The 27,841-nt window shown below is 59.6% G+C and overlaps 1 protein-coding gene across 2 annotated transcripts; it reads right to left on the reverse strand.

Annotated features, from left to right (window-relative positions):
* Positions 1-27,684, reverse strand: EVI5L (ecotropic viral integration site 5 like). Of its 2 annotated transcripts, XM_027586461.2 has the most exons (20): positions 27,508-27,684; positions 15,621-15,804; positions 14,240-14,429; positions 13,690-13,914; positions 13,506-13,580; positions 12,759-12,884; positions 11,263-11,406; positions 11,001-11,090; positions 9,800-9,897; positions 9,657-9,717; positions 6,630-6,683; positions 5,644-5,676; positions 4,403-4,543; positions 2,990-3,118; positions 1,328-1,468; positions 1,089-1,244; positions 830-976; positions 648-743; positions 471-566; positions 1-279 (listed from the first exon to the last, which is right to left on the reverse strand). In XM_027586461.2, exons 2-20 carry the CDS (start codon positions 15,755-15,757, stop codon positions 1-3), a joined length of 2,418 nt encoding a protein of 805 aa, XP_027442262.1. In that variant the 5' UTR covers positions 15,758-15,804; positions 27,508-27,684. The 2 variants fall into 2 exon arrangements, with proteins under 2 accessions (XP_027442262.1, XP_027442263.1); XM_027586462.2 differs by lacking the exon at positions 5,644-5,676.
* Positions 27,685-27,841: the final 157 nt, after the last annotated feature.

Below are 27,841 nucleotides of genomic sequence, written 5' to 3' on the forward strand. Positions count from 1 at the left end.
TCAGTTGTCCAGGCCCTGGCTATAGGGCGCGGTCAGCTCGTCGGCGTCGCTGTCTGAGCTGCCCTCGCTGTCCTTGGCCGGCCGCTCCAGACGGCGGAAGAAGCGCGCGTCGCGCGGGGACAGTGGGTAGAGCGCGTCCTGCAGCGCCGCGCCCACGCCCACGCCGAGCAGCTCCTCGTCCGACGACGGCAGCGAGTCCTCATCCAGGTGCCGCGCCAGGCCCAACCCGTCGAAGGCCAGCGGGTCCTCGAAGGGCGGTGGGCCTTTCAGCAGCCGCACCTGGGGCAGGGAACCGGCGCGCTGAAGGCGGGCATGGCCACACCGGCGGACAGAACCGGGCCACCGGGCCGCTCCTCCCGCCCCCACTACCCGCCCCCCCCCCCCGCTGCTCTCCCCGGCGCCGCCGCCCGCGCCTCACCCGCGGGGGGACACGCAGGGCTTCCGCCCCTCCCGCGCCAGCCTGCGCTCACCTCGGCCTTCAGCTCCTCGATCTGGTCCTTGAGCTCGCGGATGTACTGAGACGAGTCCGAGTGGTTCAGTTGGCCCTGGATGCGGCCCTCCTCCCTCTGCGGGGCGGGCCAGGTCACGGGGGGTCAGGGCAGGGCCCGCCCCGGGGCCCGGCTCCCGCCCCGGCCCCCGCAGCTCACCTGGATCTCCAGCTCGGCGATGCGCTGCCGCATCTCGGCCACTGCCGCCATGCTGTCCGCCTCCCGCAGGCGCACGGCCATCACCTCCTCCTTGCTCTGGGGGCAGAGGGGGCGAGGGCGGGTCAAGGGGCGCGGCGGGGCGGGGGCCGGGTCGAGGGCGGGGAGGGCGGGCGGCGGCGCACCTTGCACTCGGCCTCGGCCTGCTTGCGGCGGCTTTCGCTGAGCTGCGTCTGCAGCCCCTTGTTCTGCGCCGCCAGGTACTGCAGCTTCTCCTGCAGCGCCGCGCGTTCCGCCTCCACGCGGTTCAGCAGGTTGCGGTGGATGTGGTCCTGGGGGCGGGCGGGGCGGCGGGGGTCACGGCCTAGCCACCGCGCGGGCCGCCGGCACCGACCCCTCTCCTCCCCCCCCCCTCCGCCCCGGGACGCGGGCGCTCAGGCCCACCTGCGTCTCGAGTTCCACCACGCGCTGCCGCAGCTCGCGACCCTCGGCCAGAGCCTGGGCCTCGCGCAGACGCACGCTCATCAGCTCGTCCTGCAGCTCGCCCAGAACCAGCTTCCGCGGGGACTCCTTCCAGCGGCCGCCGCGGGACAGGTGGGCCTGGGGGGAGAGGTGCGCGGTCCGTCTTCGGCCCCGGGGGTCGCACGGGCCACTTCGCGTGTGCGTCGGGCTAGGGCCCTCACCTGCCAGGTGTCCGAGAGCTCCTGCAGCTGCAGCTTCAGCTCCCGCGCCGAGGCCACGGCCTCGCCCTCCCGCACCTTGAGTGCCTTCAGCTCCTCCTGCAGCCGCGCCACGTTGTTCTCGTCGGGCAGCGAGCTGTTCCTCTGCCGGGCGAAAGGCGGTCAGAGCCCAGGGGAGCAGCGTGGCCAGGAGGCCCTGACCGTGGCACCAAGACCCCTCCACCACGTCTCCTCTGAGTTCTACCTCCGGCAGCCCCTTGGGGACAGGGTGCGCCCCGGACCCCAGGATACACTGGACGGGCGGCCCAGGCCTATGCGGAGCAGACCCCACCCATGTGGCCCCGGGGATAGATCCTCAGAAATTCTGCCTGCAAAAGGGGTGTCAAGAACAGCACCTGCTTTCACTGGACTGTCTCAGGGTGACCCCCAAACGCCAGCGTTCCCCACACGTTACTGCTAATAACACCAGGCAGGTTGGGCAAGGGCAGGGGCCTCCCCACCTGGGAATCTGAGTTCCGCCCCCTGGGGCCCATGATCACACTTGGGACCTGCCTCAGCAGCAGCCGAGAAGACTATGGGTTGCAGCAACCTGTCCCTGCTCCTTGCCCCTCCCCCCCACCCCAGACCAGGCGCAGCCCCTTTCCCTGGAATGGACTGAGGGCCAGTATAGGCCCCGGCCCAGCATTCCGACGGCTCAGTGATGAGGGACTTGTGCTCCAGCCTCTTGGATCAAAATTCAGCTTGCTGCTGGAGGTCCTCACTGACCCTTGTTTGAGCCTGGGAGTTGGGGGGTAGTGGCGGTGGTGGCAGGATCTCCTGGTGCAGATTTCCCTTTGATGTGGAGGGAGGTGGGAGGAAAGCCCAGTTCTGGGCCGGCTGATGGGGACTGAGAAGCCCATGGATGGGGCAGTCACCCCACCTGGTAGGGCACCCCACATAGTGCAGGCTTGAGGGAGGCGGGGCATGGCTCCTGCCTTGTGTGAGTGAGTCCTGCTGCCCTCTGCTGGCCAGGGCACCTCTCTTCCAGTGGCTTTGTGGGAGCTGAGTCAATATGGAGTGAGGGTGACAGCAGTTGAGGAGGGCCCAGGAGGTTTGGGGCCCCCCTTCAGGGTAGCAGGTGGGAGAGGGTGGTCCCAGTGCACCCCCTGGGTGGTATCTCCCTCGGGGCGGGGAAGGGGAGAGCAACCCTGATGGGCCTTGGCCTTCCCTCCCACTTCCATCCTGGAGCCTGGGGACGGAGACACACACAGGTGGGACTGTCTGCCCAGGAAGCCCATGAAAGCCACCACACTGCTGGCCCTGTGCCTGGGGCACAAGGGCAGCTGTGCCCCTTGAGGATTCATTCTGCTTTGTGCGTGCCCCGACACGTGCGTATGCCTCTGGGGCTCGGGAGGGTCTGTGGTGAGGGGCCCAACTTCCTGTAGGCCCAGAACCTTGGGTGGTGACCATGGGGGAGGAAGTGGGGCACCAGTGGGTCAGGGAGGTTCCCTAGGTTCTGGGGGGACCCGCAGGGCAGGGGGGGCGTCTGATGTGCCCCGCAGGTCTGCCTGGTCACCCCTTCTTGACTAGGGCCTGGTCATGTACCTCCCAAAGTGCACCCAGTACCTCCACTCCCCCTTCCCCACCGTTCCCCGAATGCCCACCCACTTGGCCACCCAGTCTCACCTTCTCCATGTCTAGAACCTTGTCCTGCATCTCCCGCAGAGCCCCCAGCGTCTCGGTTTCCCGTAGCCTCGACTGTTCCAGCTCAGTCTCCAGGTGGGCCACGAAGTCCTCGCTGAGGCGCGGGTTGTCCTGGGGGCCGGGCAGAGGGCTGTGTCAGGCCCCAGGCGGCAGCTGGAGGGTATGCAGCCTTCCTGCCAACTGGCTGTGGGCCCAGGCCTTGGCCCCCTCTCCTCAAAACCCCTGGGCTGGCAGAGGGGCTCAGGCTGCCTGCCGGTAGAGGCGGGGTGGGGGGTGAGGAGAAACCCCGAATCCCCTTCCTGTGTGCCTTCTGACCTCATGGGGAGAGAGCTGAGCCCCATCATGGGGGTTCTGATGCTCTGTGCCCAGGGGTGTCGCCATCCTGGCTTAGCCTCTTTCCTGGGAAAGCCACAATGAGGGGACCTTCTGAAGGGGTCCTTCCATGGCCTCAGGCTGCCCCCCTGAGGGATGCCAGGGGCTGGTTCCCAGGATTGGGCCCCCTTCCTGCTGTGTGGTCAGCACCTAACCACACAGTGGGGGTGGGAGCAGGGTGGGGCTCAGGGCTATGGTGCTCCTGCCCCTCTTTCCCCACCTCCTTCCTCTCATTACACCCCCATTTCAAAACAGCTCGACAGTGAAGACCTGGCTGGTAGGTGAGGGATGCCCCTAAAGGCGGAGCTCGGGGGTGCCAAGGGAATGTCTCCCTGGCCTCAAAGGGGGCATCGTGCCAAGGTTGGGAGGAGCCCAGCCTTGGTTTCCCCATCGGCCACGCTGCCACTGGCAGGTCATCAAATAAGGAAGGTGGCTTGGGTACAGCTGAAGGAAAATCCCAAAAGCCACGTGCTGGAGAAGTGGACTCTTCATAGTGCTCTGGCCTGAGGGCCCTCCCACCATGATTCCGAGTTCCTCACTCCACAGTACGACTTGGGCCGCCCCCTCACCCCCCACTCTGCCAGCTCAGAGTGGTGGGCACAGACCAGACCCTCTTCTGGGGGCAAAGTGCTGGGCTCTGGAGCAGGGAACCCCCTCCTCTCTCGTGCTAGTCCCCCCCCTGCATGGCTGGCCCCTGGGGAAGCCTGACAGCCCTTCCGACCTTGGGGACACACCAGGGCTCCCCTAAGGAGTCACAGCCACATGAGCTGAGGGAGGGGGCCCTGCAGGTAGAGCCTGGGTCCCAGGGGCCCTTGTGCTGACGCTGTCTTGTTCTCAGTGTGGCTGGCCAGACATCTCGCTGGCTGGGGGAAATGGAGACCCCAGGTCTGGGTTTCTCCTCCCCTACCTCCCCCTCCACCCCGCCGCCCCGCCAGGATGTACGGGGGCGGGGGGGGGGGAGAAGCAGACCCAGAAGGCGGGAGCCATGGTGTGGCACGCAGCCCCGCCCACCTGGCCTGGTACCTGCTGCTCCTGAAGCTGCCGGATGGTGCTCTGGGCCTTCTGCAGGTCCTCGGCCGCTGAGCTGCACTGCTGCCGCACGACAGCCAACTCCCGCTTAATGACATAGTTCTCCTCGGCCTCCTGCGCCCGCGTCACCTGCCCCTGAGCACAGCGAGGATGGGACGCATGACCCTCTGCTCACACTCCAGGCCCTGCCTCGGGCCCACCGCCGGGGGAGGCCCCGAGAGGGCGGCCATGGGGTGGGAGAGGGGCAAGGCCTCCCGCACTCAGAGCCTGGGATGGGGCGCCCCACCGGGTCTGGGCCTGTGGGTGGGGGCAGGCAGGAACAAGACACGGGGAGGAGCCTGAAGGCACAGACCCACCCCAGGCCCAGGCTTTGTGGGGCTTAAATGGAGAACAGGGGCCCCAAGCTGGGGCCGAGGCCAGCTCCTTCCCCTGCCGGCTCCTGGCTCTCAGCCTCTGCCCCACGTGAGGAGAACCCATCCTTATTCGGGACTGAGGCACAGCAGCCACGGGGCTCCACTGGCGAGGGTGGGGGTCTGGAGGCAGCGGAGGCCCCGGGGACTCAGGACTGGCCCTCAGGGCAGGGTTGGCAGGTGGAGTACAGCTCTTCTGGAGCCTTCTCCAGTCCTGAATCCTGGGGCCTCCATCTACCTGGGGCTAAGACCCCTCCCCCCCACCTCATTCCCTCAAGCCACCCAATTCGGGTCCCCCCATTCCAGGCTCGGAGCCACCAGGTGGCAGGCAGAAGCTTCCAGATAAAGCCATTCGAGATGAGGCAGCAGCAGAAGCAGGTGAGGGAAGATGGCAGGCCTTGCAGGTAGGAGCGGAGAGGAGCGTGAGGGGCCAGAAGGGGTGGTGCGTGTGTGTGTGTGGGGGTGGGGGTGGGGGGTAGGGAGGCTCAGCGCAGTGCACACACCAGGGCCTGTGGCTGATATAGACTCAGGATCCCCACCTGTGTCCCTGGAGGGAGGAAGCTTTCTGTCCACATGCGTGTACAGACATGCACAGACTCACACTTACCCCCACACACCATGCCTTCACACACACACCCCTCTTCCCCCCCCCTAGGGAAACCTCTGTCTCCCCTGAGAAGCAGTCCCCAGCCACCCCCATGCATGGTGCCAGGCCTGCCCCCTTCTGCCCCCCGGGTTGGCAGCGGCCAAGGAAGAGGCGGTTCCTGGCTGTCGTGTGCAGGGACCAGGACGGACATGGGAGAGGGGCATGAAAAGCTACAGTACCTGGATTAACCTATCAGCCAGAGCAGCGCTCTCCTACCCGGCGGAGGGGGTTCCGAGCGACAGGGGGAGGAGGCAGAGCGGAAGGCGCAGGGACAGGAGAGGGGGAGAGACAGACAAGAACCACTTGTCACTAACGCAGTGGACTATCTCTAGAAGCAGGGGAGAGAGGAGTGAGACCAGAGAACCAAAGAACCAGCAGGAGAGGACCCGGAGGAAGAGCAAAGCCAAGGCTAGCTCCGTCCTGGAGAGGGATCTGTGTGTGGTGGGCAGGTGGGGGTGCCCACAGCTGCTGCCTCCAGGGCCTGGCAAGCTCCGCACGGGAGGAGGCGCATCCCCGGAGGCTGAGGGATGGGGCGGCAGCGGCGGGCCACGGGGAAGTGTTTTAACTTGGACTTGGAGTAAGAATCGAGGCTTTGGCGCCAGGGCAGTACACTCCGGTGGATGACTACTCCCTGTGGGCAGTGGGGGGCCAAGTGAGAGTCGGAGAGGGGCCCCCTCCCCGCCTTTACTCCCATCTTTAAAAACAGGTTGGGGGCCAGGGTCAAGGTTGTGGCACCCCACCACAGCACCGGGGGTAAGGCCGCCCCTCCTCTACTCTACCTCCTTTCTTTCGAGGGTGAGGCCTCCAAATTACAGGGTTGGGAGCCTGTGGCCTAATTTAGGGCACCTCAGTCAAGGCAGCAGTCTGCCTCCTTCCCCCCATGCAGGCAGCCCAGGAGGGACCCGTGTTTGCAGTTAACTGGGTTATAATTTCACACCCAATCCCAAGCAAAGCTGCCCTATGCCCCCTGGTTCTATGGCAGCCCAAATCTCAGTGGGGCTTGTTGGGGGTGGGGTGGGCATGGGATGTGCACCATGCTTCTCAGGGGCCGCTGGTTCAAGGTGGGGCCCAGGCCCGGGCAGGGGGCTGGCTGGCCCTCTAGCTGCTGGGTCCTGCTTGGGCCCTGGAGGAGTTGGTGCCACAGGCTGGTGGCCATGCTCCTCACCTTCTCCAGGGTCTCGATCCGTTGTTTCAGGAGCCGGTTCTCCGTCCGAAGCCTCTATGTGGGGAGAGGGGGGGAGTGTGTCAGAACCCCACTCCCACTCCCATACGTAAAGGGCCAGGCTGCCTCCAGGCAAGATATAGAGCCATCATCAGATGCTCTGGATCAGTGATCCCAGGAAACAGGGCCAATTCCCATATAGCATGGCCCATTTGATTTTTTTTTTTTTAAACAAACCTTGGTTCATAAAGTGATTGCTTTCATGGGTATGCACTGTGTGTCAGGGGTCAGTGGTCAGCACCCTCGCCTTCCTGGGGAGTCTCCTGGGGAGATGTGTGGTACCTCCCACAAGGGCAGGCCTTCCTCTGGGCTTCTCCATTCCCTCCCCTCACTGCTTCACTTCCAGCACCAGAATGAACTGTTCTCAGAGTTAGGGTCCAGGGGAGGGGGTCTTGCTGAACACACAGCCCTCCTTCAGCTGGACGGCTATGTTTCTATGACCCACCAAAAGTCAGCTGTGCTCAGAACCCGGCTGGGGTTCTGGAAGCAGCTTGCTTTGCTTTTCACCTTCTCCCCTACACTGATGGATTTGGTTTTAAGCAAAGTGAGGTTTATATACGCCTTGCATCTTAGTCTCTACCTATGTACGCTTGAAGGAGCAGGTACAGATAGTTGGATCCTAAGTGTGTGCTGAATGAACACCAACCAGATCCAGCATCTTCCTGAAGCCCTGAGACCCCACATTCATCCATTATTGAGGGCCCTGCCTCCCTGTGGATCACAAAAAACATTTTCTGGTTTTTCTCCGGGAAGAAGGTGATGGAAACACCCAGAACACTCCTGGGAAGCATCTGCAGTCAGAGAGAATCACAGACGTGATTGACAGTCATTCAGTGATGTCATGTGTGGGGAAACTGAATCAGGGGGGGCACTGTCTTGTCTGAGCCCCCCAGCTTGCCTGGATTAGAGCTGTTTCAGGCACAAGTCTCTGCCCCACATCTGGAATGTGGAGTCCAGATCCTCACCCCTGACCTTTGGATCGCTCTGCCCCATCTCTGGCCTCGGCCCACCACTGCATAAGTGCAGAGATCCCTGAGGAGTTTGATGTGCCCAAGCAACAACTCTCCTCTCTTCTGCTTACTCCAAAGGGAAAATGAGACAAGGAGTGAGCAAGAACTCTGGGGTCTAGGTAGGCATCAGGCGTGTTTTTTTTTTTTTTTTTCTTCTGTATTTTTGATGCTTTGACATCCAGCTACCTGGCCAGTCTTGGGAGAGACTGCCCTGCCCGGACTAGCTCATTCCTAGAGACAGCAAACCACCTGCAGGCTAGTGCGCCTTTCAGATGCAAACCAGCCAACCCAGAGCCCCCACCCACCCACCTTGCCTGTCTCACTCACACACCAAGCCCAATGTTCTCCCTGCCCTAAATTGCCCCAGGACAACGAGGGACCCCACTGTAGCCTGCAGCTTCCTGAAATTATTCAAAGGAACCAACCCTCAACTCCAACTTGACTACCCTGCCTTGCCCGTTCCTTCCTGTGGAGACCACAGTAAAGGCTCTGGCCCATGCTTTGCCCCTCTCGCCCTCTGCCTCCGGTGCTTCCCCATGTGGCCAAGCACGGTGGGGCGTGCCCCCTCCTTTCGGGAACTGTGAGTAATGAACTCTTCTTTCAAAGGCAGTCTGTGTGTTGTCTCCGTGTCTGTCACCGTACCACACCTGATTAAAGCGAATTCCAGGTACATTTTGAAACAGGCTAAAAGGGAAAGAGCAAAGGGCAGAGCCAGGGGTGAAGACGTCTGCCTGGATCCTTTAGGGCCTATGGGCTCTCAGGCTCCTCTGAGGGGAAGTTTCCAGGTGGGGCATATAGTCTCAGTGTCAGCTGTGTCCCTGCCTACTGCTGGGCCCTCATGGTCACCAATGGGGGCAGGCCCATGACTGTGCATGAGCAAGACAGGTACCCACGTGTGGACTGGTGCATTAGTCAAGTTACCATTCCTGAGAAAGGGGGACGCTTGCAAACTCAGGACACAAAACTACTTCTGGAAAACCTACAAACAGGGTCAGGACGCTGATGTCCTTCCTCTCCCTTTCAGGTATGGGTGGCAGGTTACCTGGATTCTAATCTAGATTCTGCCTCTGTCTTTCTAAAGGAGGTGGAGATGCTGATAATGGTGATGATAATAAAAATAAAAATTAATAAATTACAATAATTTGAACAGCAGAGCAAATGTTGTCCCCATTTTGCAGAAGGGGACACTGAAGCTCAAAGGGATGAATCTTCCTGGGTCACATGGCTGGTCCATGGTAGAGCTGGGGGTTGAATCCTGGTCTGTGGGGCTCTGTCCCTGAAGAGGACAAAGCCAGGGGTATGTGTTTGTGTCTGTCCCTCTTGCTGGATTGGAGGGGGGGGGCTCAGTCTCTGCTGTGACTCTGGCACACAGCAGGTGCTCAATAAATGCTTATTGTGTGAATAACTAAAATCACGTGTGGAAGGATGAAAGCAGAAAGGAGGAGAGGGAGGAGAGTCTGGGATTCTGTCCGACATGCCTGGCTCCTGCCTGGCCCTGGGCTCAGGGTTGCAGCCACTGAGGCAGCCTTCCTGATACCCCCGAGTCCTAATGTTCCTTTAGTCCATCAGGCCTTCTGCTGCTCAGCCTTTTGCACTGGCTCCGTGGGCCTGGAGCAATCTTCCCCGGGGTCAGCTCCACCTCTCTCCTGCACGTTTTTATCCAGAACTCTTTCTGCAGTCCATACTCTGTATCTATGGGTTCCCCAACCATCTCCCCATTATAATTGGGGGGTCCCATGAGGGCAGGGACCTATCCACCTCATTTGCCACTCCAGCCCTGGGACGGGTCTCCAGCCCTGGGGTGGGCCCTGGCTCACACGCTGGCCTGCTGGTGAACAAAGGGGCAGGTGGGTGGAGGGACGACGCCTCCAATTCTGAGGACAGGCTGGTACGTGGCTTGGGCCAGGCTGCACTCCCAAGGCCATCCCGTCCCTGTACCCACACCTCCCTGGAGACTCACTTTGATCTCAATCTGCTCCTCCATCTCCTTGCTCTTCATGGCTGCATACTCCTTCTCCAGCCTGCAGAGGGGAGAGCCGATGTGGTTGCCATCCCACTCTCGGGGACCCCTTTCTGCCAGCACCCCGGCCGCCTGGTACTGACCTCTTCATCTTCTTGGGGTTGTACTTGACCTGGTAAGCCTTGAGGATCAGTTTGTCTGGGCAGCTGTCGAACTGGTGGGGGATCACCCTCTGGAAGTACTGTGGGGGGCACAGGCCGTCCCTGACACACAGGCCCTGACTTGGGGGGCCGCCAGAGCTCTGCTGTACCCCGCTTCCCTGCAGGATGAGCTGGTTTGCCAGGGGCGTCACCATGTCCCAGCTCAGGGCCCAGCCTGCCATGGGCACTCTGTCAGTGCGTGTGGAGCGAGTAAGTGCGAGAAGCAGGGCTGGGCGTGCACTGGGGGGAAGCAGCACCTGAAGTCAGGACTGCCGTCTGCAGGGGAAAAGCAGGGCTTCGGCAGCTCCCGTGGGCAGAGGCCAGGTGGTGGTGGGGTCTGAGCGCAGGGACTTTTGCAGAAGAGGGGGGAAGGCGTGTCACTGCCCCAGGGCAGTGAGAGGCTCAAGAGTGTGAGGAGTCGGGGCAGTGGGAGCGGCCTGGAGGGAAGACCCCTTGGTGGTCAGCCTGCACGCCTGTGGCCCCAGGAGCCCTGGCAAAGGGTTAAGCACCAGCTCCAGCGGAGGACACAGCTTGCTGCAGTTCGGGGCCAGGCTGGCTCACGCTCCTCAGCCCAGCTGGCCCCCTCTGGCAGCGGCACACAATGGATGCCCGTGTTCATGGACACAGCCGTGGCCTTTGTGCATTCTTCCCCGAAGCACCAGCTGGAAGATGCCGGCAGGGGGAGGGGCCTGTGTGACGCGGACGTGGCGGGAAAGCCGGCTGGCCTCCTCTGCAGCTGCCCCAGCCCCCTCACTCCCGCCCGTGCCCTCGCCTGGCCCAGCTGCCGGGGCCCAAACCACAGCCAAGGCCTGGTGGTTTGGCTGCTATCACTATTTGCCCCATTAGACTTTGGAGGACCCAGAGCTGGGAGCAGGAGAGGAGGGTGGGACCTCCTAGGGCTTGGCCTAAGCCTAGGCCTTCCACCATTTCCCCCCCGACCCCCGAGTAGCCAGGCTGCTCCTCAGAGCCCACCTTGTCCTCCAGGAAGGCCTCAGGGAATCGTGAAAGGAGCAGGATGCTCAGGAGCACCTTTTGCCCTTGCAGCCAGGCCCTTCCCCATCTCTCAGGAGGACTTTACCTGCCTGGGCAGAGGGGGGAGGTGCTGGTATAAGGGAATCCCACCCACCCGGGCCTCCTGGCCCACCTGGGACATCCCCTCCATGTCCAGCTGCATCAGCTCTGTCTGGTTCACCTGCAGCAGGGCAAGGCCCACCCGGAACACAATCTCCAGGCCCTGCAAAGGGGATGATGGCAGTGAGTCTCCGATCCTGCTCTCCCGGGGGCGGGGGCTGTCTGACACGCCCCCCAATCCCTCCAAGCCCTGGCCCTTCCTTAGCCTGGGCCTGGCTGGGATTTGTTTCCCATGTTGGGTATCTGGGAGACAAAGGGGTGTTTGGGGTCCTCACCTCGTACATGAAGATGTCGAAGACACGGGTGGCAACAGGTAGCGGGAAAGTGGTCAGGAAGAGCGTGAGAAACCAGGACGAGGCATACATGGACGTGTGAAAGCTCTGGGAGCGGAAGTGGGTGTTCAGATCTGGGAGCTGCTCCTGGAGTGAGGGGGTGGGAGGAGAAGGCCAGGCACCGTGAGGAGGCTGCTTGGCACAAGTGCGGGGCCTCGGTGCCCCGGCCTCCAGGGAGACTTCCTGGCCCGCCCTGGGCAGCCTGTGGCTCCCTTCCTCTGTGCACCCTTGGCACTGTGTTTGGGTGAGGCTGAAGCACCCGAGAGTTCTGAGTGGCACGAGGTGGGGACATAGGCAGGGGTGGCAGGAGTAGCGGCAGCTGGGCGGGGGGGGGGCTGGGTATACTGGTAGGCACTGGCACAACGCTTATGGGATCCTCACCACTGCCTCAAGAGGAAGCTTCTAGGGCTCGGGGTGGCGGCGGGGAGGATGGTTATGTGGTTCTGTAACTCCCCAAGTTCACCCAGAGAGCGAGAGGTGGGGTGGGGTAGTGAGCCCACCATAGCTCACCCCATATTTTGTGACCTGCCAGTTGCTGTGTCCACCCACAGTGGCTGCCCTGCCCCCATGCTTGGCTCCCAGCAGTTCTCAGAGGATGCCTGTCTGATGGGCCTGAACTTCAGACTCCCTGAAAAGGGACAGAAATTGGGGAAACTGGGGCTGGACCAGGTGTCAGGAGCCCCTGGATGTCCTTCACCAAGAGAGAATGGACTCTGGGGCTGTCTCCCTACCTGCCCTGGGGCTTCGTCCCACAGCCAGGAGTTCTCTGGTCCTGTCCCCTACTCTGCTGTGGATGGCCTTGCCTACCTGGCCTGGGGCAGGTGGCTTCTTCTCTGTGGCCTGGGCCACCTGCTTGTCAACACTACCAGGTCCCCTCACGTGACAGTACCTTCCTGCCCACTGCTACACCGAGCTAGACAGCCCCACCTGCGACAGCTTCTGAAGCAGGCCCTGTGTGCGCGTGCAGGCATGTGCACGTGCGTGTGCGTGTGTGGACACGCACGCACGCACACCCAGTCTTTGTCTGCCAGCCAGGGGCAGGCCCTGTAGGGGCTGCTATTTATAAACAGAGTCGGCTGCTCTCCAGTATCAGCAAAGGCAGGCAGACAACACTTTCCCTACTCCCGCCCCTGGGGAGCAGACAGGGAGGGGCCGGTGGTGTATCTGATAAGAGCCAGCCTGACCCCTCTTCTCCTAGCAGCTCTGGGAGCCCCCACCATCAATGGCTGGTCCTTGCCCTGTCCCTGGAGGCACCCTTCGGGACAGTACCCCACAGCCTCACCAGCATAGGACCCCTTTCTTAGCTGGAACATGCATGCGACTTCTTGGCCCCGGGATTCTCAAAGAGACGGAAATGGGGATGCCCTAGGTTAGCACCCATGGGTGTAGTCCAAAAGAGAAGAGTGGGTGGGTGCAGACCACGCCCAGCCGCCGCTCACCTGTAGCATGTACTCGAACTGGTAGATGCAGAGCCCCAGCTCCGCCATGCTGGGCTTGAAGAGCTCCCTCAGGCGGTACTCCTGCATCAGCCGCACGAATACACAGAAGGCTTCCTCCTCAGGCATCTGTGGTGGGGGGGGAGGGGGCAGGCAGGGTGGGAGGGGGCAGGCAGGGTGGGAGGGGGTGCTCACTGCTCTTCTTATGGCCCTGGTGTGCAGGGCTTTGCCTGCTTCTGTTCCATTTAGATTTACAGGACATGGACTGTGTGGGCGGCCTGGACCCTCATTAACAAGCCTCTGGTCAGTATCGTCACCTGGGTTTTACTGATGGGAAACCTCCTGAGGCTGAGGTCACCTGCCACAGACCGCCCGGTAGGAAACAGTGGTGCTGGGACTTGACACCCAGGTCTGCCCACCTCCAGAGCCCAAGGTGAGACACCCTCTGGTCCCCCCACCCTCAGCTGTCTCCATTCTCGCCTCCTGAGTCTGCTGGGTTCTCTGGAAGAAATCCTCAACGCAACTAACACTGGCTGACCTAAGCCCCCTGCCTGAGTTCTGGCCCCTGGACAGTGCCGGTGGTCAGCCCCTCTGCCCCCACCCACTGGGGGCTTGGCCTGGAGACTGGCAGAAGTCGTAGGCGGATGGAGAGGGAAGCTCCGGCCCTAGGAGGACCATGGATGGAGGGAACACTGCTTTTGCCCACCTCCTGGGGGCAGAGCCCAAGGCTGGCTGGCCGCGGCCACCTACCTGCATGAGGAGCAGGCCCACGATGAAGGCGCTGCCCTGGCAGTAGCCCACCTCCCTGTCCACCAGGGAGTAAGCCTGCAAGGGAACACACGTGCGTCACAGCAGCGCCCCCCACCCCACCCCCCGGCAGGCCAACCCCGGCAGGGACCCGGGTAGGGAAGGCCCCGAAGGCCCCGGGCCTCACCTTCATGACGTTGAAGAGGACCTCCTGGCCCAGGCTGTCCTGGCCCTTGAAGAACTCGTGCTCTGGGTAGGTGCGGGCAATGTCCCTGCGGATCAGCTTCTCACAGGGCGAGGACATCTTGAGTAGCTCCGAGTACTGGTTCTTGACCGGCATGTCTGTGGCACTGCATAGGAGCTGCCACACGATGGCCCGGAAGTGGTGTGGGATGCCCTTGCGGATCAGCTCCTGACAGCGGGGCGGGGCAGGGGGAGCAGGAGGCTGGGCTGGACCCTGTCCCGGGGCAGCCTTCCCCACGGCCACCCAGGCCAGCTCCTAGGACCGCGCTGTCCTCTGCCTCGCCTGCAGCCCAGAGCTGGCTGAGCCACTGTGCGGCAAACAGAATGCATTCTGCTTAACGTGCTGTCCCCAGTCCGTCACGGGACAGAGCAGGGCAGGAGACAGACGCGCACCTGAGACGCCAGCGTGACATCTACTTGCCTAGCCATCCCCACCCGCTGCAGGAGGCCGAGTGGCCCGGCCGGCCCCGCCCAGCCGCACAGGCCCCGCCCACCTTCAGCAGCTTCTCTTTCCTGCGCCGCCACTCCTCCCACTCGTTGGCGATCCGGCCCCACAGGATCCACGTGTCCTCCTCCAGGTGGCTCAGGTTGGAGGAGGCCGAGGAGCTGGACACCAGCGAGGAGCCGCTGTTCCGCCGGGAGCCGTTCATGGAGCGCATGGACTTGGAGTCGGCTTCCAGAAGCCTGGGCAGGGAGGGCTGGTGGAGGCGGGCCCAGGCTGCGGGCACCTCCTGGCCCAGCCCCTAGTCTCTAGAGACGCCCTGGGGGGCTGCTCCTCTCAGGAGCCCCGGAGGCCGACAGGGATTGGGTCTAAATTGTTCTTGCCGGTGCCCTTGGCCGGTGCCCTAAACCCTCTAAGCTGCGTCCTTATTCCTGGGCCCCTGGAGAGTCTGCCTTCTGTGTCCCATTCTGTGTCTAGCGCTAGGCTGAGAAGCATGTATAGGAGCTGACTTAGTCTTGTATCAAGCCAGCAGGGCAGGTTTCCTTAAGATCTGTGCTTTACAGGCCAGGTGTAGAGAGGGCGGGCCACTGGCCGGGGGCAGCCAGCTGGCAAGCGGCTCTATTACCACACGTTTCTGCAGCTCCAGCATCTGGGACCTCGCTGACCCTGCAGGGACTGCCCATGCAGGCCTAGCAGATTCCTAGAGATAGTTAAGGACTTGCCTGCCAGTGCCCCTTTCCTATGCAAACCAGCCAATCTAGAACCCACAAACCAACTACCTCCCCTTCTCTGATCCCCCCCCCCAGGGCCAGGTGCCAGACAACTAGGGCTAGCCCCCACCCCAGAGCCCGCTGAGATTATTTAAACGAGCCAGTTTTATCACACGGCCTTGCTAGTCCTTGCTGGTCCTCGCAGAAACCACAACAAAGGCTCTTCTCACATTTTCCCTCACTCCCTCTGCCCCCTGACTGACCCTGGTGCTTTCTTGTTTAGCCCCACATGGTGTGGCGCCCCCCCCCCCCCCGCCACCTCTTAGGGACCGTGAGTAACAAACTGGACCTGTTGTCCCTGCCATATCTGATTTATAATAACAACACCTACATTTTAAAACAGGGGGAGGGCCAGAGGGGAAAGGTGGGAAGGCCTGGCTGAGTCAGAGGCTTTGCTCTTCCCTCCAACAGAGGCTCAGTAGGCGAAGGCCAGGTTCGCAGGCCTCTTGAAACCTTGGTCTCATCTGAATGGGGAAACTGTCTGCTCATCCAGGGGTGACAGAACAAGGACACGGCCCCTGTCAAGCCTCTGGTGGGAGCTGTTCATTTGCCCAGGGCCAGGCCCAGCTCTGAGTGTGAGAGGGCCACCGGGAACTTCTGTTTGGGGCCCAGGCTGCACCCACCCCTCCGAGGCCGCTCCCCATCCCCCAGGCCCCAACTCACCGGTTCTGCTCTTCAAGCTTGGCCAGCAGCTCCAGCTCATCGGGGCTGAGGTTCTCGGAGTCAGAGGTGGGGGAGCAGGTGGGGGCCGACAGGGCCTCCTGGGATGAGGAGTCGGGGCTCAGAGTGGGGCTCGCCATGGTGGGCAGGCTCAACAGCTGCGAGCAGGGCCAGGTCACAGCTCTGTCTGGGGACCGGAGACACGGGTGGTCAGCACCGGGTGGGGTGCCTTACCCTGTCCTGCAGGCTCTGGGCAGCTGAGCCTGCTGCTCACCTGGGTACGTTTCCTCACCCAGGGCTGGTCTGTCCACTCGGTGCACCCCTCATCCCCATGCACTCCAGCCCAGCGGATAGCCATGCTGGCTCCTTCTACTCCAGACGCTAGCTACCAGGAGCCCTGCCTGTGTTCAGATGCGTGGACAGAGACAGAAGGACCACAGCCAGGGCCCGAGCTGTCCTGCCGTCCCTGGGCATGAAGGCCAAGTCTCAGCTTGACCCTCCTGAGTCTTCAGCAGGGCCAGGGGGCCAAGGGTCCCTGTCACTCAGACCTTGGGGGTGCAGAAGCCCCTGCTTCAGTGGCCCTTCCTGACAGCCTTGGTCCCTGTCTGGCTGTGGCCGGTCCTGGGAGCCCTGCCTCAGCATCTGACCTTCCCCGTCTCATCAACCAAAGTGGGTTGCTGGCACAGCCAGAAGCAATTATTCTCTACTGTTAATTGTCCGTTGCTGCCAACAGCCGGAAGAGTTGACTCCCCTTGGGCTGGGAAGCCAGGGATGGACGTGTCAAAGTGCTGGGAATCCGCCCCAGTGGCTGCAGAGCGAGAGCCACAGGCTCTCATCAGTACCCTGACCACGGCCTGCTGCTGCATGCCGGGTGCGGGCCAGGCCCATTGGTCCCGTTCTTCTTGGGGTGGTCCGGCCCCACCCTCCTGGGAGCTTCAAGAACACCAGCCTCTTGCTTTCTGTCTGCTTCAGGAGAGGCAGCTCAGCAGCAGGCCGAAAGCCAAGGCTCTGGACTCCAACAAACTGGGTCTGAATTGTTGCTCCCCCTCAACCAGCTGTGTGGCCTTGGGCCAGTCACTTGGCTTCTCTGAGTCTCCAAAGACTGAGGATCATACGGGACCAACTTCAGAGGGTGGCCGTGAGAACTGAGCAAGCCACCACATGTAACATGGGAGAACAGTGCCTGATACTTAATGACTGCTCCCTCCCTCGCTGCTGGTCATTCTTATTCATTCCAGGGCGAGGGCCAAGGCCCCGGTCTAGCTGGGCTCCAGGGTTCTGCTATGCCAGGTGTGGGGGCTGTGGGCAGAAGCAGGCATCACCCTGGTGGGAGGGTTTAGGGGTTGGAAATGGCTAGGGGAGCAGAGGCAGGGGCCGGGGGTGGTGTTCCTTCTACTCAGTCATGCTTCTGGTAAGCCCAGGCTAGCATCAAGGGTTGAAGAAGATGGGGATCTCCAAGGCCATGGAGGCAGGAAGGAAATGCTGCTTCCCTCACTGTCACTTTGGATGGCTCCTTCATGCCCACCTACTCCCCTGCATACTCTGAACCAGGAAGCCACTATTGCCCTTGGACCCCACCTGACCTGGCTCTGACAGCTCAGCCCACAGAGGGGCCCTTGTCCAGTCCATGGAGAAGGGGCATCCGGTCCCCTGGGCAGCAGAAGGACAATGACAGGACAACAGCAGACCATTTCATACCTGCCATCAGGTCACTGGGCACCTACTCGCAATCCAAACTCAGAACCCAACCAGCACCTGAGGTCCCCTGGGTTGACTCTGGGCTTGACCCTGACCATGCACTTGATTCTGGCTTCCTTCCCTTGTGCTGCCCTGTCATGGGGTGTGGGAGAGGTGGGCATCATTCTTCTTCCACCTTGTAGGGGGCCCAGAACCCTCCCTTCCCTGGTCTCTGTGGCTCCTTGGGGCCACTGGTTCTGCCTCTGGCTCCCAAAGGCTCTCCAGTTCTATTGGGTGCCAAGGGCTCTGGCTTTGGTGAGCAGTACAAACTCTAGGTGGCACATGCCGGCGGAACTGGAAGACTTTTTCTTCCCATCGCTTGGCTGGCCGGGGATGACTGGCCCAAAGACCAAGCCACTGTGCACCGTCTAGCCAGGAGTTAATCTCTCCTGAGAGAGGGACAGTGGGGGCCACTCTGGGGCCTACCACAGGGTCAAAGTCTGTGACCAGCCAGGGCAGAGAGGGGCTGTGGACAAGAAGTGCTGACCTAGAAGGATCTCTCTGGGCAGGGAGGGGCTGGGAAGGCAGTGTGGGTTTCCCAACGTCAGATTTGGGAGATGGGGAAGATGCGGTGGAGGTGAGGACTGCAGCCTCCTAAGCATGGTTGGGTTGAGGGAGCAGTGGGGGCTCTAGAGAAAGAGACCACATGTGGCCAGTGTAGTGGTCAGGGCCCACTGTCTCCTTGCTGAGCCCAAGAGATCCAAGCCTTGGAGTGCATTAGCACCCCCACTGCTGCCCCTAAAGGGCCCAAGAGAATGGTTCAACTCTGGGTTTCTGATTTAAAAACACAACCGGGGGCCAGCCACTAGCAGAGTTTGTTCAGCTATTTATCACATATTAATGTGAATTTCATACAGGAAATAAAATTGATTCAATACATAAGGCTGAAATTTGCAGTCTGAGAGGCAGAATCTTCTGATCCCTCAGGAACTTTCTCTTGACTCATCGCCAGACTAAACACGGCCTGGCCCTGGAAGTCATCCTCCTGATGCACACATATACACAGACACACACACACTCACACCTTGTACACACTCATGTAACACACTCATGTAATTGACACTCACACACCCACACACACTTACCTACACTCACACACTATTTCACACCCCACACACTCATGCAGTCTTCTACCCACTCTCCTGTGTGTGCGTGCACACACGGACACACACGATCTCGCACCCATGCACATGGATACACACACAGACACACTCATACACATCCACACCATCTCACTCACACCCACATTCTCACACGCACACACGCACGCACGCACGCACACTTCCTGCACTGACCAGATCTTGCCACCCTTGGGACTGAGGAGATGGGGAATGGACACGGGCTTGCTGCCCTCCCAGCTCTGTGGGTGGCCTGGCCTCCCTTCCAGAGCGCTGCAACTCTTACTGGCTCAACTCTTCCTTCCCTGATGCTCCCTGAGGGCCATCTGAAGCCCAGGCACTGTTGTAGGCCCAGTGATATGGAGGAGAAAGAGGCAGATGAGACACCACCTCCACAGCCATCCCACCCTTGCTGGATGGGTACAGAGACCCAGAGACAAGGCAGGTGCCCTTGAGTGTGGAGGGGCCACAGGCCTTTGGGATCCGTGCACAGGCCCACTAAGTCTGAGGTCCCAGCCTCTCAGCAGCCTCAACGTCAATCCCCTTTGCCTCTGCTCCACCTCAGCCACTTAAAGGGGGTCCTGGGTCCTGCAGAGTAGGCAGTGGGCCACCTACCCCTGTGTCTGCTGGCATTACCCACCCTCCACACACCCACCCCCCCCCGTAGGGTGGCCAATGGCTTATGAGGCTGAACCAACCCAGAGGGGTGGGGAGAGACTGCCAGTGAGCTGGGGCCGGGGGCACAGGGGCAGAAAGGCTCAGCTGCTGGGTGTTCTCCACCACCCTTTCTCTTTCCTTCTCAGGGGTGTTTGCACACTGCCAGTCATGCTTCCTCCTTCTTGCAATCCTTTTCCAGCTAGCTTCAGAGAGGCTGGGCTCCTGGCTGCTCTCCTGCTTTTCTGCTAGGGCCTCTCAGTCTCCTGCATGGCACCCCCTCCTCCACGGACCCTGCCTTGGCCCCTGTCCCTTCATGCCCTTGGTGGTCTCCCTCTCGAGGCTTCAATGACCACATATATGCCTCCTTTTCCCAGCTTGTCCTTTCTCCTGAGCACCATCTAAGATTGCCAACTGGCTCCCAAATATCTCCATCAGATTCCCCACCAGGGCAAGAACCGCCCCTGTCTGGGTCCCCACTACTGTGGTACCCTGCACTGGGCCTACAACATAGGACTTCAGAAATATCTGAGGAACTGCACCCACCTGCCCACCCACCGAAGTTTGCTGAATGCCTACCAGGTGCTGGGCACCGCACTAAGCAAAGACTGACAGAGCCGCTGCCCTCCCGAGTGCACGGGGCATCAAGAGTAAGAAACCATCATCCAAGCTTTCTCTTACAGATTGAGAGACACGCTTCAAAGAACAGATAGAGTGGAACACCACCTGGCAGCTCCTCAAAGAGTTAAATATGGAGGTCCCATACGACCCAGCAATTCTGCTCCCAGCTATCTACCCAAAAGAATGGGAAACATACGTCCACATGAAAACTTATACATGACTCTTCACAGCAGCGTCATTCATACCAAACAGTGGAAACAATCCAATGTCCACTGACGGATGAACGGATAAACACAGTGTGGTCCATCCATGCACTGGAATATGATTCAGCCGTAAAAAAGGAAGGAAGCTCTGACATACGCTGCCGTATAGATGAACCTTAAAGACATTATGCTCGGTGAATGAAGCCAGACACAAATGATCACAAGTGACATGACTGCACTGATAGGAAATGTCCAGAATATGTACATCTATAGGGACAGGAAGTTGGCTAGTGGTTGCCAGGGGCTGGGGCCTGGGGGGTGGGGGGAATGGGGGGACCTGCATCCATGATTTCTTTTTTGGAGTGATGAAATGTTCTGGGACTAGACAGTGATGACAGTTGTACCACGTTGTGAATATACTGAAACCCACTGAACTGTTCGCTTTAAAGGGGTGAATTTTATGTTATGTGAATGACAGCTGAGAGAAAAAGGTAAGAGATGGGCTGGGCTGGCAGAGGAAGGGTGGTGCAGAAGCAGGAGGGAGGCATGCCACTCCAGAAAAGACTAGAGAGTTCTGCAGGGGCCAGGCCCTGTGAGCCCCCGTGGGCTCAGGCAGGAGCCTGGCTGGGCTTGCATTTTATTAAGACCCTCCTGGTCCCTGGTGTGGAGATAGATGCTCCTCAAACTCAACACTCTCCTGACTAAGGCCAGTGCCTCCTCCTGCTGCAAGTGGGACTAGCTGGGTCCATGGTGCTGCCCTCCACCCACCTGCTCAGGCCAAGCCTGGCACTACCCTTCTGCTGCTTGCCCAAACCCTTCAGCCACTCCCTACTTGGAGATGGAGCCCAGATGTTTCTGCCTGGTGCACACAGCCCTGCCAGTCTTGCTTCCTCCCTCATCCTAGCCCCACGATGCTCAGCTCTCCGGGACCACTGCTTCTTCATGCCTGTGTCTTTGCATATGCTGTTCCCTCTTGCTGGAAAGGCATTCTCCAATGCCTGGTTTGAATATCTTTTTTGGTGAAATCGTTCCTGTCAACCCCCACCTCCAGCATGCTGGCTCACTTCTTTCTCTCTCTGAAAATACTTGCCCCCTACACCTCAGCCCAAGGCACAGTCCATGGCAATGACTTCTATATACGCCTGCCTGCCCTACTGGGTCACAAACATTCTTTTTTCTTATTTTTTTATTTTTTTATAATTTTTCTAAAAGATTTCTTATTTATTTCTTTGACAGAGAGATATAGAGAGAGCACAGGTAGGCAGAGAGGCAGGCAGAGGGAAAGGGAGGAGCAGGCTCCCCGCTGAGCAGGAAGCCTGCCGTGGGGTTCGATCCCAGGTTCCTGGGATCATGACCCAAGCCAAAGGTAGATGCCCAACTGACTGAGCCACCCAGACACCCCGGTCATGAACATTCTGAGGGCAAGGGCCTATCTTCTTAATTTTCTACTCCTAGCTCCTAACACATCTGGAATTTAGTAGGTGTTCAATAAACATTTGCTGAATGAATGAAGACAAAAATGTCTGTGCTGCTCAGCCAAGTGATCAAGGTCAACATCAACAGTGATAAGTCACATTGAGAGCATGGGCCCATGATGAACTGAGAAGGGCATGTCACCTCTGTATCTTTCTCCCCAGAACACATCATCCCAGTTTAACTACGAGAAAAACATGTGACAAATCCAGATCAGGGGACATTCTAGAAAATGCCTGACCAGTTCTCCTCCTCTGTCAAGCTCATCAGAAATAGGGAAAATCTAAGAGACTGTCCCAGACACAAGAGCCTAAGAAAGCTTGATGACAAAATGTCATGTGGGATCCAGGATGGGCTCCTGGAAGAGAAGAAGGAAATTAGGGCAAAACTAAGGAAATCTGAATAAAGTGTGGACTGTAGTTAATGTATCAACATTGTTAATTACAACAAATGCACCAGACCTACTGAAGATGTTCCTAATCGGGGAAACTGGGTGTGGGGTCTGCAGGCACTCTCTACTGTCTTCTCAATTTTTCCGCAAATCTGAAACTGTTCTAAAAAATAAACTCTATTTTAAAAATAATTTAAAACAAAGATTCTGTATCAGTGTAGACAGAAAAGTAAAGACAGTGGTAATGCATGTCCCATAGCAAGTGGGACACTCACAGGTTCCCTTGACTAGGCAGGGGAGGAAGGATTTGCACTTGGATTTCTGACTCCAGAGCCTCTGCCCTAAATTGATCCTCTGTGCTGCCGCTCTCTGCATTCTTTTACTTTAGAAACAATATACATTAAAGCACGAATGCCCAATTTACTGGGTGCTCAGTAAAGCACAGTCATTACTTTTCAACTGGGAGAGGGAGTGAGTGTGTGTGTGCGTGCCATCTTGCAGAGAGCTTGGCGATTTCAGAGGCAGGGAATAAAGACCCCAAGTTTCCTTTCAGTTTGGCTCCCTACCTACCCCCCCCCCCCCCCCCCCCCCGCTTCTGATCCTCCACCTCTAATGATTACGGGGGACACAGACTCATTTCTGAACCGGATGCCTCGGGAGATGCCACGTGACCCCATACGCCCAGCCTGCCAGGACTGTCAGTGTGGGCCCGCAGACCACCATGGTCCTGGCTGGCTCCAGCTCCTGGGGAAATGGCCTCGTGTCTGGGTCCTTTTCCTTGCTGAGGGATGGGCACCCAATGGGTAAGCCTGTATAACAAGGACAGCAACTGGAATTCAGGGCTTGCTGTCTGCCTTCCTCTTTTCCCCAGTTCTAGCCGCTCCTCTATGCTGTGGATGTTTCCATATCCGCGTCCCTTCTTCACATGGCTGTGTGTGTGTAGAACTGCTCTTAGATCTCTTGGCCTTCTGTGAGAACTTCAGAGCCAGTAACCTGGGTTCAAATCCCTCCTACACCCTTGTATATCTTTGTGATACACTTTGCCTCAGTTTCTTCATCTGAAAACAGGGCTAATGATAGTACCTGCCTCACAGGTTTCGTTGGGAGGAATACCTGAGCTAAACTTGTCAAGTGCTTAGGATAGGAGCTGGTTCATGGTATTCCCTGCTAGATGGAATGTTCCATGTGGGCAGGGGCTGTCTAGCTACCACTGGATCCCCAGAGTCTAGCACACCATCAGGCATCCAATATTCGTGGAATGAATAAACAAACCTCTCCTCTACAGCAGACCCCTTTTAAAGGGAAAGCATAATTATTAAATTAAAGCAGTGAAACTATAATTATCATTATTGGAAGTAATAGCTGCAGCAAATACCTTCAGACTAAAATCTGAAAGGTGGACCATTATGACCTGTGGAATCCCTTCTGGCCTAAAAAAAAAAAAAAATGCTTACTACCCTATATCATCACCAACTTCCTTTCTGCCATGGAAACAGGCTCATTCCTGGCAAATCCCTCATTTCTCTATATTTTAGGTTCTTGAGAATGACAAGGGAGAAAATTAAAAGCCCTTATAAGCCTTCCAGGGACAGGTGAATAAGAGAAGGGGCATCCTGCAAAGGCTCTTGGCTCTTCAAAGCCAAGATGCTATCTTTTCTGCTGCCTGTGTCAGTGGCAAAGTCTTGCAGGACCAGGGGGCAGGGGGCGAGGTGGGTACACCCTGCCTTTGGGAGCTCTCCGAGGCAGATGGGTCAACCTCCTTCCATGGAAGAGATCCAGGCCGTCTTTCGTAAGTGGGTGGTAGGGAAGACTGTCAGATCCTAAAACGAAGCAAGTATTTACTAAGCATCTGCTATGTGTCCTACACTTGCCTGAGACTCAGCCGTGAACAAATGGACAGGCTCCCTGCCCTTGCGGGACTAGTGGGCCGGTGTGGGAGACACACGTCAATGAAACAATCTCACAACACATCACAGCACACGAGTAAGGCAAGAAAAGCCCAGGTGAGCTGTGCCGACGGGGCCTTCGAAGATAAATCTCTCCCCTGGTGCCGGTGAGTCCGTGGTCACTCCTGTTTCACTTCTGGAACAGGTGTGCTACAGACTCCCCAGGGCAGGGTAGGGCTTGCTCCCTCTCTTGAGTTTTTCCAACTACGGGTCCCTTTTCCCAGGGAGGGACACGCAGTATGTGCCCCATGGATTGCATCTGGGACATCGGGAGTATAGGATGAGGCCCACCGAACAAGGCATGACTCCCTGAATGCACCACACTTGCTCCTGCTTTGTGAGCCTCTGTCCAAACACTGCCTGCCTGGAACGCCCTTCCTTACCACGCCTGCCCAGAGAGCTCTTCTCTGGGCCTATATGTCATCCCTGTTCCACTTTCCCTGGCGGCCCGGGGATGCACCGGACCCTTTTCTGTGCTCCCACAGCATGCTGGGCATAGTTCTGCCTCGTGCTTCCACATGGCAAGCAGCAGGACGTGATGGTGAGGGCGCACACTGGAATCTTGGTTCCTCCTCAAGGTTTGGAGGATTAAATGAGATAATATGTAAATGGTGCTTGGCACCAGGCCTGGCATGTGGGATGGGCCCGATCAGGGTGCGCCAAGAGGGTCTTTAGAGGCAGGGCAGGGACCATGTGTGACCTTCCTTCATACCCCAGCACCTGACTCAGTTCCTAGCACGTGGTGGGGATTCACCTGGAACAATCAGCATCTGTATTCTGCCAGAGGAAACTGAGATCACTCTCTGCCTCGCCCCCCGCCCCCATCAAAGCGCGTATCCAAAGACACAGGCCTGTACCCCCAGCCTCGGGTAAAAGTGCACTGATACTGTTCACAAGCCCTCCCCGGAAGCTTTCTCGTGTTTTCCTAAGGAATTCACAGTCTGTTCTGAAGAGCCTTCTGGCCCCACTGCATCTGCACAAGGGCCCACCCTGGGGAGGCTGTGGAGACTGTTTCCTGTGTGCCTCGTGACCTTCAGGAGTCTTCATCCACTCCTCCCTTCAGCAAGTGGGCAGAATGAGCCTCTCCCTACCCAGGTCTGTGTGTCAGAGGTGTATGCGAGGCGAGGGCATTGCCGGCAAGTAGGCCCCCTCCTACCCCCCATCCACAGGAGGCTTCTGTGTGGCCACAAATCCCACAACAGACCATCTCTCAACCCCCAACTGAGCCGGCTTCCTGAGATGCAGCTTGGCCACAGAGAGACGGCCATTATCCAGTGAGGCGTCAACTAATGACAACCAGGGGACCAGGGCGGCCAATGATTCTGCTCTCACCCATAGATAGGCGACTGCCCTGCTGGACCCCACTGACCCCTCCCACACGGTGCCCAGGGGACATTCAGGACCACATCCTAACCTCACTGGCTCCCCTGCAGTACAAAGCAAGGGTCTAAGGATTTATCCCCCCATTTTCCAGATGGAGAAGTTGAGGCCCTGAGCCAATAGGTGCTTCTTCCTGGGGCTGTCCAGAGTCCACTGGTGAATATCTGCAAAGAACCCTGGGCCTGTGTCTCTGGGACTTTCCAGGCATGCTCATGTGGCTCAAAGGAGCCCAGACAGGCAGAGCTGGGGCTGGACTGATCTGGATTCTGCACGGGCGGGACCCAGGCTCCTCCTCACTCCCTGCAGTCCTGGCCACACCACCTCGCCAGTTCTGTGATCTTCTTTCCTCATCCCTGTGCCAGGGCCAACCACCTGCAGGTCCTTCCAAACCACCCGCAGCCAACCACAAAAGCCCAGGGGAACCCACAGGTTGGACCTGAGGGTGAGAGCTGTGGGGTGGCAGGACGAAAGGAGAGAACCAACACAACCGGGAAAGATGGGTGGACATGGGTCCTCTGGCTTGATCAAAGCCCAGCCAAGGGGAAAACCAAGCTGACTACTCACTCGTATTCCACCCGAGCCTCTTCAGCACATTCTTCCCTTCTGAAAATATTCCTTAACAAAGAGCTGTCTGCTTCTGGCAGGCCCAAACCCAGCCCCACTGGGTCCCAAATGCCAGGAGAGAAGGAAGCCGTTTCATTTTGGTATGACACACTGGTCGTGGGTGAAGGAACTCACGCGGGCTATCAGGGGCTGCCCCTGGCAACAGTGCTGGCCCTGCCATTTGAGGCCAGCGGGCGAGATGGGGTCAGGAGGCTGGTCCTCCCCGTCTGGGCAGACTTCAGGACTAGGCCAGGAGCAGCCTGAACCCCTCCCCACCAGGGGGTGGCATAAATCAGGGGGCAGGCCGTGCTTCCTTTTGGGAGACTTCAGTGTAGGAGGGAGAGTGAGTGCCCTTCCCTTTGAAGAAGGGCAAAGCAGGCGGAGATGGATAAAGGGGAAGAGGCCGGGGGCAGGTGTCCACAGGAGTGCTGGGAGATTCTGGGTCACCCTGCCACCCTTCCGGGCCCTGATGCCGATACCAGGTCAGGAAGGCTGGTGTGGCTGGGCAGGCTGGCTGCCTGGGGCAGGGTAGGCAGCTCAGGTCTCCAAGCTGGCCTGAGCTGGGAGCTTTGGGCACCACAGGAGGACCTGGGCAGGTGGGATCCATGGAGGTGTGTGAAAATGCAAAGGAGTCCTGCGTGTGAGAGTGTGTTTGTGTGTGTGTGGGGGGGCCAACTGTCAGGGTCTGTGTTGGAGGTCTGAGTTCCTCTGTGTGGGCTAAGGATCCAAGTGTCTAGCTCTGTGTGCGTGTGTGTGTGTGTATGTGTACGCCCACCTGCAGATCAGGGGGCTCCTGGCTGTTTGTGTGTTAGAGGCCAGGGTGTCTGTCAGTATGAGTTGCCAAGGGTTCATGGTCATCTCTCTCTGTGAGAACTGTTGGCTCCCAGATGTGTGTGTTGGGGGGGGGCACGCACGGGTGAGTGTGGGGCTTTCAGAAAGATGTGTGCCTCTGAACCTGAGGGAGGGTTCAGAGCATCTGCCGGGAGGTCCTGAGCAGGAGGTGAGGGTGGATTTTCAGGAGGAGTCAGGCTCAGGGGTGTGTGTGGAGCTGCTGGAGTGTGCTGGGAGGAGCCTGAGGAGTGATTTTTCCGGGTGCCCTTGGGCATGGGGTTGCTGGGGATGGGAGATGGGCCAGCAGGCCGAGGGGAGGCCCGTGGTGGGAATCCTGATTTAGAGAGGCTAGGGGAAGGGTCCTGTGGGGTTGGAAGGGAGGGGTAGGGCTCTGAGGCTCCTAGCCTTGGGGCTGGGGGCAGGTCTGGGCCCAGAGATAGGATGCGAAGTGAGGGGAGGGATGGGGTGGCAAGGGGTCTGCAGATGGGAGGGGTCCTGGGGGATCCGGACAGAGGGAGGGCGGGCGTCCTGGCCCTGAGGGGGGCCGCCGCGGGGGGCGGGTCTGCGAGGTGGGGGCTAGGGGAGCCCTGAAGGGTCCGGGAGGAGTCCTGAGGGTCTATGGAAAGGGTGGGCGGGGGTCACGGCCAGGGAGTGGGGGGAGGCCCCTGCAGAGGGGGCGGGATGGGGGAGGGGGCGCCCGGAAGGGGAGGGGGAGGGGCCCCGAGGGGTCCGGAGGCATCCGGAACGAGGGTGGGCGGGGGCCTCGGCCCAAGGCTGACGGCTAGGGTCCGTGCCGGGAGTGCCGAGGGCTCCCAGCGCGGGTTCCGTGGCGAGGCAGCCCTAGTCCCGGTCTTGCCGGGCCCCGCGGGCCGCAGCGCGGAGCCGCCGGCCTGAGAAGGCGCCCGGGAGGCCCGGCCCGCGCCGCCTGCCTACCTGCGCCGAGCGCGCCGCCATCGCCGTGCTGAGCCTCACTGTCCCGGGCCGCGCCGCTGGATCCCCGCCGCGCTGCTCGCCCCGCAGCCCCGGCCCGGCCCCCTCAGCCGCCCCCCGGGACCGCGGCCGCCGCCGGTTCTGCCGCTGCCATTTCACCCGCTGACAGGAGCGGCTGCCCCGCCCCCGAGGCCCAGTCAGCCAATTCGCCGCCCCCAGGCACCCTGGCTCCGCCCACCATCCAGGAGTGACGGGGTGTCGGGCCAATCCGTAGCCATTCCGTGAGGAGGGCCCGGGCTACGGCCAGAAGGTTGCCGCCTCTAAGGAGAGAAGCAAA

Source organism: Zalophus californianus, chromosome 1, assembly GCF_009762305.2.
Source record: "Zalophus californianus isolate mZalCal1 chromosome 1, mZalCal1.pri.v2, whole genome shotgun sequence".
Lineage (NCBI taxonomy): Eukaryota > Metazoa > Chordata > Mammalia > Carnivora > Otariidae > Zalophus > Zalophus californianus.